Source organism: Dipteris shenzhenensis, chromosome 19 (genome assembly GCF_047967505.1).
Source record: "Dipteris shenzhenensis isolate YYH24624 ecotype China chromosome 19, Dip_SZ_1.0, whole genome shotgun sequence".
In the NCBI taxonomy this organism is placed as follows: Eukaryota; Viridiplantae; Streptophyta; class Polypodiopsida; order Gleicheniales; family Dipteridaceae; genus Dipteris; species Dipteris shenzhenensis.
In genome coordinates this window covers 13,177,344-13,191,667 of record NC_141614.1, presented here as the reverse complement: position 1 = coordinate 13,191,667, position 14,324 = coordinate 13,177,344, and the positions used below count along the sequence as shown (strand labels likewise).

At 40.1% G+C, this 14,324-nt stretch overlaps 1 protein-coding gene across 2 annotated transcripts in view; it reads left to right on the top strand.

Moving 5' to 3' along the window:
- The window catches only part of LOC147890108 (Methyltransferase MT-A70 family protein), a 67,587-nt gene extending 57,480 nt beyond the window's left edge, over positions 1–10,107 (top strand). For both annotated transcript variants that reach the window (XM_087390994.1, XM_087390993.1), the window contains exons 8-9: positions 8,875–8,962; positions 9,155–10,107. In XM_087390994.1, the coding sequence (XP_087247120.1) occupies positions 8,875–8,962; positions 9,155–9,330 (264 nt within the window). In that variant the 3' untranslated portion in view covers positions 9,331–10,107. The remainder of the gene's footprint in view (positions 1–8,874; positions 8,963–9,154) is intronic.
- The last annotated feature ends 4,217 nt before the right edge of the window (positions 10,108–14,324 follow it).

Here is a 14,324-nt window from a genome sequence, read left to right as displayed (position 1 = left end):
AGAAAGTCCAACAACTCCAAGATTCTCGCTGTACCACACACATATAGAGGATGACGTGATGCCACCAGAGGACTATGTGGACTCGTTTCCACTTGAGGTAGAAAACATTGAACTCCGTGCCCTCTACTGCTTACTCCAAGCTTCCAAAACTAAAAGACTTGACATTAAACTTCCGGAAGCCTACACTGGTCAACGAAATTGCCGAACAGTTGACCAATGGCTCGCAAAACTACACATGTACTTTGATACTATTGACCTCATTGAAGGCAAAAGGATTGCCTTGGCAGCCTCTCTCCTCAAGGATACATCTTTCCTATGGTGGCAACGACGCTTAAAGGACGGCAAAAGTGTGTTAACTTGGGAACTTTTTGAACACATGCTCTGTAAGTAGGTCATACCTGCCAATGCGGACTTCCAAGCACGTTCAAAACTCAAATAGTTGAAGCAAACAGGCTCCTTGTCTTCCTACATCTCTCAGTTCACCACATTGGTACTGGAGATTGATGGTTTAACTGATGATGATTGCCTTCATGCTTTCATCTCAGGCCTAAACCCCTCGTTACGCATTGATGTCCTCAAAGCAAATATCACCACCACAGCTGGCGCTATTGCTTACGCAGAGCATATTACAGATTTCCAAAACACAGGGAAGCAGAGTGCTAATAGAACACAGAACTCTACTATGGCCAAAGGTGCTCGCTCTCAAGATAACCCCAAGTTTAGAAAAAACTCGGGTAATCAAGGTCAACGACGGTCTCAAGATCCCCACAAGTTTGAGAAATCGTATGCTGGATCCCAATAGAAGCACTCTTCCAAGGATCGCGCCTCTTCTTCTTCACAAAGTCATCACCGTCATCCCCAACATAAAGGTGCGGCCACTGACAAGAAGAACAACTCCAGCACAAAAGGACTTTGTACCATCTGTACAGGCGACCATAGATGGTTTGATTGTCCCAAGCGACCAAAGCAAAATTCCAATATGAAACCTAGTACTTCCCAAACAGAAGATGCTACCCCAGCACAAGACAAGAAAGGCAAAGCTGTTCGAATGGCAAATACCATCCACATGAGCCTTGCCAGCAACCCCGAACCTTTCCTGGCCACTCAAGTACTTTGTGTCCAAAGATCGATTCGTGGAACAACGGTCACTATCCTCATCGATAGTAGCTGCTCTCATAACTTCCTAGCTAGTTCTATGGTCGACAAACTTCGGTTGACCACCAGTCCTAGTCCCATGGACTATCAGATTGAACTCGCAAACGGACCTACCTTCTTGTGCAACACCAGGATAAAAAACTTGTCTTTTCGCATCCAACATTATACGGACAAGTTGAACTTCAATATCCAGTTTGTCCACCAGGGAAAGCTTATTGAGCTAACTGGTTCTAGGGACTCTCCTTCAACCCCAGTTGCCTCTGCCCTACAAGTAAAGAAGTGGGTTCGTAAACGTCAAGTAAGGACTTCACTTTTGTTGGTAATGGCAGTAGAGGAGACATCAACAAAGGATCCTCCTGAATACCTCAACCAACCTTTTTTCCAGCCCTACTTGGATATTTTTGCACAGGAATTGCCAAAGCAATTACCACCTCGACGACCAGTGGATCACCCAATCGAACTTATTCCTGGATTTCTTACACTCAAAATGAAGAAATCCAAAGATAGGTGACCGAACTACTCGACAAAGGTCTCATTCGGCCCAGTCGCAGCCCTTTCGGATCTCCTGTACTACTTGTGGAAAAAAAGAATAAGTCAATGCGCCTCTGCATCGACTACCGAGCCCTCAACAAGCTCACTATAAAAAACAAGTATCCATTGCCTCACATCGATGGCCTCTTTGATCAACTTCTACACGAAACACAATTCTCAAAGATTGATCTTCGTTCAGGTTATCATCAAATTCGCATACGAGAAGGCGATGAGTACAAGACAGCTTTTCGAACAAAGTATGGACACTATGAATGTTTGGTCATGCCTTTTGGGTTAAACAATGCCCTGGCCACATTCATGACACTCATGAACGACATCTTTAGGCCTTTCCTCGATAAGTTCGACATCGTTTACCTTGATGACATCCTCGTTTTCAGCAGATTCCTACATGAGCATAAACAACATCTTCTCCAAGTTTTTGAAGTTCTCCGCGCAAATTCTCTCTACATCAATGTTGAGAAGAGTGAGTTCTTCAAGACCCAACTCGAATATTTGGGACATGTTATTTCAGCTCAAGGCATCTCTGTGGATCCCAGGAAGGTCGAGGTAATCCGAAACTGGCCTACTCCTAAGAATGTTCATGATGTCCGCTCTTTTCTCGGATTACCATACAAAGGACTATCAGTTTTCTAAAATCACAGCTCCTATGTCCGAATTATTGAAAAGTACAGTAGTTTTTCAGTGGCATCCTGAAACAGAGTATAGTTTCCAACAACTCAAGCAAGTACTCACTACCACACTAGTTATGGCTATTGCTGACCCAAACCTTCCATTTGAGGTCATGACTGACGCTTCCGACATCGCTACAGGAGTAGTCTTGATGCAAGAAGGCAGAGTTATTGCTTTTGACAGCCATAAACATTCCGATATCCAAACCCGATACCGGTTTATGATAAGGAGTTTCTTGCCGTTGTACATGCTTATCGCTCTTGGAAACATTATCTCATGGGAGCCGACTTGGTGGTCAAGACAGACCATCACTCTCTAAAGTATATCTTTACTCAGCCAGTCATGAACGCTCGACAAGCATGCTGGGTTGAGTTTCTGGCCAACTTTCACATGACCATTGAGTACATTCGAGGACTACGCAATGTAGTTGCAGATGCTCTCAGCAGGTTAACTCTAGCATCAGCTATGGTAATCTCTACATTATCTGTGGATGTTCCGAATTTATTCAAAGGGAAGTATTTCAATGATAAAGACTTCGGCACAGCAGGACAAGTTTTTTCAAAAGATCAAACTTCGACTTCCGAACATAAGATTTTCTCATCCTATTCTTATATGGACGACCTTCTGTATTATCAAGATCGCGTCTGTGTACCACATGACAAGGATGTTCGATGTCTTTTGTTAAAAGAGCATCATGTAGTTCCTTATGTTGCCCATCCAGGCATCAACAAGACTTATAGGTTACTCAGTGCAACATACTACTGGCCTCGGATGAAAAGCGACGCCATCAAAATGGTTACATCTTGCTTATCTTGTCAACAAATGAAAGCAAGCTGACGACTTTCAGTAGGACTTCTTCAGCTTCTTCCAGTTCCAACTGAAAGGTGGGAAAGTATTTCCATGGATTTCATTACAACACTACCACGATTCTCCAGAGGTAACACTCAGATTATGATAATCTTTGATTGATTGTCCAAAATGGCACTTTGTTGCTTGCAAAAGAAGTGCATAGGCTCCAGACATCGCCAAACTCTTCATACAACACATCTTCCGACACCATGGGTTGCCCAAGAATATCGTATCCGAGAGAGATCCTAAGTTTACCAGTCACTTTTGGATTTCACTATTCGAATCTTTGGGTACAACTCTACTGTTCAGTTCAGCCTACCACCCAGAATCAGATGGCCAGACTGAAAGAGTCAACCAAGTTCTGGAAGAAATGCTTCGACATTATATTCAGTCACGCCTAGCAGCTTAAAAAGAGTATCTACCACTCCTTGAGTTTGCTTATAATAACTCTTTCTATAGTGTCATCAGCATGACTCCATGCGAAGCAGCTTATGGACACACTCCGATTGTACCAACGAATTTTGTACTTCAACATCGAGTGGCCCTAGTTGATTAACTGGTTCAAGAAATGCAAGATATTCTACTCCAAGTCAGGGATCATATGCGAAAAGCGCAAGAGCGGTATCAACGGTCTGCTAACAAACATAGATGTCACCTGGAATTTGACACTAGTGATATGGTGCTATTATTTGTAGCCCCACATCGCTATAAGACGGTTAAGTGTGTGTTTCCTAAGTTACGACCAAGATACTATGGACCTTTCTGGATCATCAATAAAAATTCACCTTTAAGTTACAAATTGGAATTACCACCATCATGGGGTAAAATCCATCCGACATTTCATATTTCTTGGCTAAAGACGTACATCCCAGGCGATGAAGCAGTTCCTCCTGCAGGTGATTATGTCCGAGAATTCGAAGACGATTATGTTCTCCTTATTCCTGAGCGTATTCTGGACCATCGACAGCGAGAGACTCGACATCGACTTATCACGGAATTTCTTATTCTTTGGCGAGATGTGGATGACTCCGACGCTACTTGGCAATCTAATGAAGACTTACATCAGTACCCTGACATTTTACAGCAGTATTTTCAAAACTTACAGTGATATTTTTTACATCAGTTCATTATCTCCACGAGGGTCTTATTTTGAGTGGGAGGGGATGTCACGGTCTGTGATGTATTCCTTTCTCTATATCTTAGACTTATGGATGGTTTGATGAATGGACACTTCTGGAAGGGTAAGCCCTTTCAAGGGGACACTTCCTATGAGGCACAACCCTTCACAAGAGACATTCTATTGAAGACACTCCCATTGTAATGTACCCTCTCATAAAGGGTCACACCCTTCACAAGGGGTACACACCTCTTCATGCACATACACTTTGGAGTGCATACCTTTTTGTGTGTGACTCTTCACTCTCTATATAAGAGAGGCCCAACTGTATGGATGACACACTACAGACACTCAAGCAATACAAATAGTCCTTGTTCTCTGCTATTTCAGTCTCCTTTCTGTTCCTTAGCACATTTCTAAATATAGTAAATCTAGGATTTCTTACGTCAACTTTGTGGAAGAGCACTATGCCTTTCTGTCTTGCACTTCAGATTTTTCAGTGGGTAGTTCAGATGCTACAGCCACTAATGGTGATGACCCATATGCTTTTTTGACTTGTAGCTATGATCCTTCAAAGGATGCATGCTCTCTTAGTATCAATGAGACACTTCATACTTGGTATTTTGACAATGGTGCTTCAAAGCACATCACTTCCAAGAAGAGTCTGTTTGTATCTCTGCATCCTCCACCTACCAAAAAGAAGGTGACTTGTGCAAATAATTCTTCTTATTCAGTGTGTGGAGTGGGAGACATTATTCTCACATCCACTGATGGCACAGATTTCAGAATTTCAGATGTTCTCTCTGTGCCAGGTATAAAGAAGAATTTACTTTCAGTGTCCTTACTCAATAGAGGAGGATTTCAGGTTGTTTTTTATGATGACAAGTGCGTTGTCAGAGACAAAGAGAATGACTATGCTTTGATGTTGTCTGGCACCTTGTATCGGGGTCTTTTTCAGCTTGATCTATATGAAAAAAAGATCCGATCTTGCATTATCAGTGAGCACTCCCATTGCCGCGATGTAGAATGCGGAGTTATGGCATGCCATGTATGGACACATGAGCTATGGCAGCTTAATGACACTTCAGAGGCATGATATGGTTGATGCATTGCCTCCTTTGGAGACGCCTCCTCCTCATGCATGTGAAGGTTGCATCCTTGGCAAGATGCATAAACTTCCCTAAAAGAAGGATGGTGCAGTGAAAGCTACACGGAAATTACAGCTTAATCATAGTGATGTCTACGGTCCCATGAGGACACCTGCTTTTGGAGGTTATCTCTATTTTGTTACATTCATAGATGACTTCACAAACTACACTTGGGTCTATGGTCTCAAGGCAAAATTAGAAGTGTTTATGCACTTCAAACACTTTGTGGCTATGGTTGAGAATGAGACAAGACTCAAGGTGGGGACACTTTGCACAGATTGAGAGGGAGAGTATATGTCTCATGAATTGGAGGCATTTTTGAAGGAGAAAGGCATCATGCATCAGCTTATAGTGAGGCTTACATCTCAACAGAATGGCGAAGTTGAGCGGAAGAATCGCATTGCCATGGAGATGGATAGATGCATGCTCACAAGTAAGAAGTTGCCTTACAGGTTTTGGCTTGAGGGCCTCATGTGTGCCAACTATATTTTGGATCGGGCTCCTACAAAGGCTTTGAAGACAATCACTCCCTATGAGGCATGGCATGGGAGAAAGCCTTTAGTGGACCATTTCAGAGTTTTTGGTTGTGTTGCATATGCCTATGTGCCTGTGGAGTTTAGACACAAGTTGTCAGATAAAGGCACTCAAATACATTTTTGTGGGATATAGTTCGCAAAGCAAAGGCTATCGTCTCTACAATCCTGCTACACGCAAGATTTTTGTTAGTAGAGATGTTATATTCTCTGAAAAATCAGCACATACACATGCTGAATTTCAGATTCCAGTTTCTTCAGATGATGTGTTTGAGGGGATGCCTCCTATAGCATTTGGTTCCCCCGCTGAAACTCAGAATTTACAGCAACCTCCTCTAGATCCACATGCCCCGATTCAGCCACCAGCTGATTTTGTGCCACCTCAGGGTGTGGATGAAGTTATGAGGCAAGAGATTCAAGAGATACACACAGCCAAAACAGTCCCGAACTGGCTGCTTCAGACTCTCAGGGAGAGTAGGCTTGAGGCCCTATTGCCTGGCAGGACTCGTAGTGCAGTAAGGCACGCAGATGGGGCTCTTTCAGTTGAGGCAGCTTATGCAGAGACTCTTCTTGATGAAGAGTCGTCTGACTCTTTTGAAGACGCAAAGGATAATGTGCATTGGATGCAAGCCATGCACAATGAGTTGCATTCCATAGAGAAAAATCAGACTTAGGATATTGTGGATTTGCCATCAAGTAAGCATGCCATTGGTACCAAGTGGGTTTTCAAGGTAAAAAGGAAACCAGATGGGTTTATTGACAGGTATAAGGCACGGCTGGTTGCCAAAGGCTATGCACAGAAGAAGGGCATAGATTATGAGGAGACATTTGCTCCTACATCCCAGATGACCAGCATAGGGTTAGTTATTACGATGGCTGCAAATTTTGTGTGGAATGTCCATTAGTTGGACATAAAAACAACTTTCCTTAATGGGGAATTATAGGAAGAGGTTTATGTCAAGCAACGTCCTGGATTTGAACTTTCTGGCAATGCACTTCAGGTATGCAAGCTTAACAAAGCTTTATATGGGCTGAAACAAGCCCCATGTGCATGGTATGCCAAGATAGATGCATTCCTGGCAAGTAAGGGATTACACAATAGTCCCACGAAAAGCACCCTCTACATCAAGAAGGATGGGGGGGATATTTTAGTCATCATTCTTTATGTAGATGACATGTTGCTCACGGGGTCAAATGAAGTTATAATTGCAGATTTCAAGGCTGAGTTGAAAGCTGAATTTGACATGACAGATTTGGGCATGTTAAATTTTTATTTGGGGATCTAGTTTATACAAGATAAGCGTGGCATCGTTATGTCTCAATCCAAGTATGTGCAAAAACTCTTGGATAGGTTCAACATGCATGATTGTAAGCCTATTGCCACTCCCATGGAGCCGGGGCTGAAGCTTACTATGTATGATGCTAGTGAATCAGTGGATGTCACACTTTACAGCCAGGCTGTTGGATGCCTCATATACTTGTGCAATACCAAGCCCGATATTCAGTATGCTGTATCTCAGGTGAGCAGATATATGCGCAGCCCAAAGACAACACATTGGTAGGCTGTAAAACGCATCTTTAAATATTTGCAAGGCACAAAGTCTTTTGGCTTGATGTTTCCCCGGGGAGCGACTTGCAGATGCATGCTTACAGTGATTCAGATTGGGCTGGAGACTATGATACAAGGCATTCCACTAGTGGTAATTGTTTCTTTTTGGGCAACGCTTGCATTTCTTGGCTGAGCAAAAAGCAATCTACAGTGGCTAATTCCTCATGTGAAGCTGAGTACAGGGCAGCTGTCACAGTGACAGTTGAGTATGTTTGGCTGCGACGTTTGTTCGTTGATCTTCATCTCATATTGGAGGGTGTCTCCTATTCTCACTGATAGTCAGAGTGCTATTGCGGTGGCAAAGAATCCTGTGTTTCATGCTCGCACGAAGAACATTGATGTTCATTATCATTATGTCAGAGAGAAGTTGCATGCAGGGGAGATCAGTATGATCTATGTGTCAACACATGACAATGTTGTAGACATCTTCACCAAAGCACTTCCACGTGAGAAGTTTGAGGCATTTCGCAGTGCCCTAAACTTATCTTCTTTTGATGGATCACTACCTTGTACACCACATTGGCATTGCAGGGGGGTGTTAGAATTATTGATATATTCTAGGCAGTAGCCAATGTAATGTAATAAGTGAGTTAGGGGCACTTCTCCCTCTTAGAGGTTTTTCCCCCTAACCATAGTCTAATCTCTAACTACGGTTAGTGATTAGATAGGGTTCTGTCACTCAGACAAAACCCCTTATCTCTTTCTTGTACACACACTTCATGCACTTCAGTTCAGTTGACATTTGGGAGTGAACTATGTTCAGCTCACTCTCTTTACTCACTCTTGCATCCATTCTGTTTTCTCACACGTGTCACCTCTGATGTGGGTGTCATGGTGATATAATCATGGTAGTATTGTAGGCAGACATTTACATATATCATTTGCATTTAATTATAGATGTTAGTAGTGCGGATAGAGATGTAACAGCTTGTTTCGTTTCTCTGGATCATGGAAACTAGAGTCTGAGACTTTCCTGGTGGATCAAATTGGCAATCAGTTCTAGATCTACATTAAGAATACTTTTTGAAGTGGAGTCCTATGGGTTTAACATGAACTAGCTATAAAATACAAATTTTATGTTTGTCGCTTGTCATGCATCATGATTTATCTGTGCATCAGGCTGCAATTTTAGCATTTCAAAAGACTACCTTTTCATCTGGACTCCACAGCCTACACTATCTGCTTATGCTCCTTTGCCATTTTTTTACCTTTTTCCAATTCTGATGTTTGGATTGTTGACAGATCACCTCAGGAGCTCCAAAAGGTCCTCCAGATAGGCAAGTTTTGATCAGCATTCCTGGTGATCATTCTCGAAAACCACCAGTGGGATGTATCCTTTTCTTGGGATAATCAGTGAAGTCCTTGTTTATCTGTTTCCATTTTCAGAGGGTTCCCTGTTTCAATAGGCAGGGGAAATTCTGAGGGTTAATTTCGTCATGTTCATCAGATATTGTACACTCTCTATGCAAATGTTGGCAAGACAACCATGCAACGCTCCAAGAGATGCTCCTTAACTATTTAGTGCTTCTTTCTGCCTATGTTCCTGGGCATGCACCTGTAAAAGGCTTGGAGCTTTTTGCAAGAGATTTAAACCCTGGTTGGATGGCATGGGGCAATGAACCACTTCGTTTTCAACAGCTTGATTACTTCCGATCAAAGCTCAGAGATGGAAAAAGTAGCACAAGTTTTTCACTATGATCTTCCAGTGTGAGTCCTCTGTCAGCTACCATGCTATGGCTGCTTTGGATCCAATAGTTACTGGTGTTTTCCCAGCCAAAAGGACTACATGGCTTCAGAACAAGATACAGTGAAAATTAAAATCTGAGGCTATGCTTTCATCTTACTAAATGTTACCTTGCACAGTGGCATGACAATGGAATTGTTTTGATGCAGAGGTGTGGTCCACATTCCAGAAACTACTATTGTTATTTGTCAAAGCTCATAATCTAACATTGTTCCGATATGACAAAAGTACCCTTACTGAAAGGCTTTGAATATTTGAAGAATTTCTAGCAGCAGCCTTGATAAAGATTGCTAAGGTCCTTGGTTTGCATGCTGAGGTGGTTGTTGGCAGCTCCCTCTATGAAATTGGCCTAAAGGAGGCATGTGATTTAGACCTGAAGGATCTTGTGAACTGGCTTGCCTTAATATGTTGTGATAATACAGAAAATGTCGTCCTATCTGTGAGCCCTTAATGGCTTAGAGAGAGGGACGCATCATTTTGCAAAGTCGCTTCTCAAAAGAATTGTCAATGTCCTTGGATATGTGCAGAGGTCAAGCTTGTTGGCAGAACTGTATGCAAGCTGTCTTTATTTTATGTTTCTTCCCTCCCGAAAATGATAACTGAAGGACCTATTCGACAGAAAGGCATACCTTTGTATGATGTTGAAATTTAGAGTAGGGCATCTTGGGAGGTGCTCATGGGCTAGGTGAGGGCAAAGAAGGCATCCATACTTTGTTTTCACCGAGTTCTAGGTTGGGACATTAGTAATAGTAGGCTTAAAATGGCTCTTAAATAGGTATTATCCTACACCAGCTTGATTTAAATTGGTTGCTGACAATGCTTTTTGGTGTACAGAGTGTGCTACATGCTGTTTGAATAGGCAATTTACAATTTTTGGGCACAAGAATGGGTAACTGGTATTTCTTCCTCAAGCAAGAAGTATAAAGTGAATTTGTCTCTGGTCATAGATCCAGTCTTGGTATCTATGTACAATAGATCGATCCTTTTTATATTTTTATTTACATAAACTTGAAGGCATTGCCATACCTAGAGAGAGAAGGAAATTCAGTCGGCACCATGTGCTTGCTATAATAGTGATTGAGAGAAAAAAGGGTCACAAATTCTAATTGAGGAGCTGCAGAAGAGGAAGAGAACTCTCACTCCTCTTGAAGCACAGTTGGATTTGATTCATTATGAAAGGGATAGGTTGAAGGCCAAGAGGGATCAATTGATGAATTTGGACACTTGCCTTTCTAGGCCGTTGCTCTAACGTTTGTTTTATCTCAATAGGTAGAACATAAATTAGTGGCTAAGATTGATCCTTTTATCCTCTTTTTTATAATTGTCTACAAGATATATGTTTGCAATCAATGTCTAAACTTTCTGTTGAGTTATACACAAAACTTCCAAGGCATTCTGTAGTCTTTTAGACATTAATTTGATTAAAGATTACGTTGACAATCTAAGATCACTTTTAATGATCCTACATGGTTTATTAATCTAACATCACTTTATTGATCGGTTCTTAAATTCAATTAGAATATCATTCTTTCACAACCATTTTCAAACCTAAATGCATGCTTAAAGATCACAATGCTCACAGTAGAGTAGATATTGATGTTAGGAATGTTTAAAGTTGATATTGTACACACCTAGTCTTTATGCTTTTTTGTATTTTACAAAAGTTACTTTCCTTATTTAGATTAGTGGAGGGCTTCTATCATATAAGGGCATTCAATTAATGTTTTTAAATGCTCTAATGTGTTCATAAGATGTGCCAAATAATCAAAAGGAAAAATAACACTTTATGTCTATTGATTCTACATGGAATAAAGTATTTTTCATGAATTTTCCAAAGCTTGAAAAATTACAAAAATTTCAAGTTTCTAGAACTTCCTAGTTCTCACTAAAACTTGCCATGTTGAAGGTGAAAATGCTATAAAAATCAAATTTTCCTCAAGGCTAGCTAGCATATTAGGAAACGAATATATGTGTATGACCTAAGTTACTTGAGTCGCAAATAAATTCAAGGTCACTTTTGAGAGTTCACAAAAGTGATCTTTTTAAACCAACGTAGTGTTGAATTGTGGATCTGGACTAAGTGAATGATAATGATGTGCTAGAAAGCTAGAAACACAAATAGGATCATCATAGCTTTACTCGTGATAATTTACCATGAATTTTGTGGCATAGACTATACAATTGGAAATCTTAGCCTCTAGTTGAGTGTGTTTTAGGTTCCAAGCTTCCAACAAATGACCATGCATGGACCATGAGCAAAATGTTCAATGTGTGAATCTCATTGTGTGCATTCAATTGGGTTGACTAATTAATCTATATTGATCCTGACCTTTGCAATCTTTTTAAAAGGGTCTTCTATGCTTTAGAGAGAGATGTTTGTTAAGCTTTGCATGGACTATGTAACCCGAATCTTGTAAAGAACCCAAATCAAATTTCTTTGAACCAAACAACTGATTAAATCATGACTAATATGTGCTCAATGAAAAAAATTATTCCTTGGTACTTATGTTGCTTACAGTGTACATTGGTTAGTCAAATAGCATTTATTTATTGCTATCAACCACATTCCAACTAAACAAACCCATTGTATCTTGAAAATGTGCTCAACGAGAAAATTCTTAGTTGTTACCCATGTATGCGACATTTCCACCTAATGAACTACAACTCATTTCAACATTGTTTTACTAGTTTGGAGTTGACTTTGCTTGTTCCCCTACAACTTCATTCCACTAACTTTTTGAATTATCCTTTATTCCTTTCTTTTTCTTTGAAGTGATATTGTTTAAGTGTAAACACGTTAGTTTTTGCCTTGGGAAAAAACACGGTTTTGAAGTAATTTCTCTTTCTCAAAGTGGCCCCTATGCGGAAAAGATTATCAAACCTCGATAAATTGCCCTTTCTTGAATTCAACACGATGCAATCATCAAAGAAATTACAAGAAACCTCATGTTATGTCTTTTACCAAAATGACATCAACTTCTTGTGTGCAGTGCGTGTAGCATCGTTGCTTGTTTTGAAGCTTGCACGTATCAAAGGATCGAGGTTTCTTGTATATTCAATCCAGATGGGTAAAATATATTTTTGATCACCTATTCTACATCATTGAAGGGATTTTTCCACTTAGCCTTAAGCTTGGGAGAATATCCATACTTCATCAATTTTCTCAAGCAACTCAACTACTACTCTTCAACCTTCAAAAAATGAGCATAGTAATATCAAGATGATGAGTGATAGACATAGCTGATAGTTGTGCTCTTGTTCCATATTGTTTCCCCTCTCTTCGTGGCATGGCAATACTTGGACAACTCTTGCTCAATCCCTCATGCCCGAATTCACTTATGTGATAAGTTATTTCCCCCCCCACGGATGAATCACTATGTTTTCGTTGGTGTTGCATATAAAAGGGACATGGACATCCCAAAAGAGGAGGGAGGGAGAGATATCAATTGTGTAGAAAGATAGGCCTTTGAATATCCAATGCTAGTTTCCTCAAGGTTGGAAATTGGTTGGGAAACAATATGCATTGCTATATTCACTTGATTCTGACACAAAACAATAATATCAAACTTACAAGGTCATATGGTTGACTAGGACATTAACAATTAGGAAATAATCTAAATGGATATTTTTCCAATGAGAATTTGATATAAAATTAGCTCTTGATCTTCAACCATTTACCAATACCTTCTTGTATTTTGATCTAGAATCCACCTTTGAAGTCACTTCCCTTCATCTTTCTAGTCAAGCTCTTTTTAAGGGTTCAACATATGACCCATTCATTCTACAATGAAAAAATTAAAGCTACAATCAGCCTCAAACTGATAAGACTTCATTGCAATACCATTAGGATTTCCAATCAACATACATGTAGTTCTCGACATTTTGCTCCCTTATTTAACATGGTTGAAGAGTTTGAGTGAAATTTTATTCACCCTTGTCATAACTGCATTATATGGTGCAATACACCTTCAATTATATTTTGGAGCTACTATGAAGAGTAGGCATTGCCTCACCTAGCTAGTTTTCTCTTCTCTATGAGTGCATCTTTCTAAAGTGTAAGCATATTTTTCATTAAAATGATGGTTTCAAAGAGTTATTATCTCCAAAGATAATAATATCAAGGATTTTAAAGAATTTCTCATCTCTCATATCAAGAATTTTAAAGAATTACTTTGTTGTGACCATTCAAATATAGAAACAACCATTTATTTCTTCTATCCTACAATCCTTAAAAGAAGGAAAGTTTAGAAATAAGCTACACTTTAATATGCTGGGCTAACCAATTTTGTTAACTTGATGATGTGCATCTAATGAGCTCAAAAAATGGGGAAATCTACACATAGGTTGGCATCTATTCTTGTTGTATGGTATTGGATTGAATTTTGTTTTACATGCCTCTCATCTAGCATTCTCAATAGTCTCAACATCAAACCTCTTCTATCGACATTATCAGGCTGCCAATGCAGCCTACTTTTAGCGATTAAGTGTGCATCATGAAACACATAAAAGTGATTTCGCTTACTTTTGGAATGAATGGGAGAAATCTTGCATGTGCACATGGGTCATCAAAATTTTGTATTTGGAACAGGATATGATGCATGTTTGTGTCTACAAACTAGTCCTCCCACATATATACATATTTCTTTGGACTTCTTATTGAAGCTTGTTGCATTCAATTTTTAAAATATTCTCCACATGCACGTACTAAAGCTATGATTGTATTGCAAAGGAATCAAGATCCTTGAGAAATATTTTACCAAGATATGAAGGATTCCAAGTGTGTACTAGTGGAGGTGGTAGAGAAGGGCATGGCAAGTGTTTTTACCCTTTTTGTAAAGGCATTCAATGCCCTATGCTAGATTATCATATACGAGGTTAACATAGATCATATATTCCACAAGGATAATTACATTGCAATGAAAGGGCAAGCAAAATAGGATATGCAAGC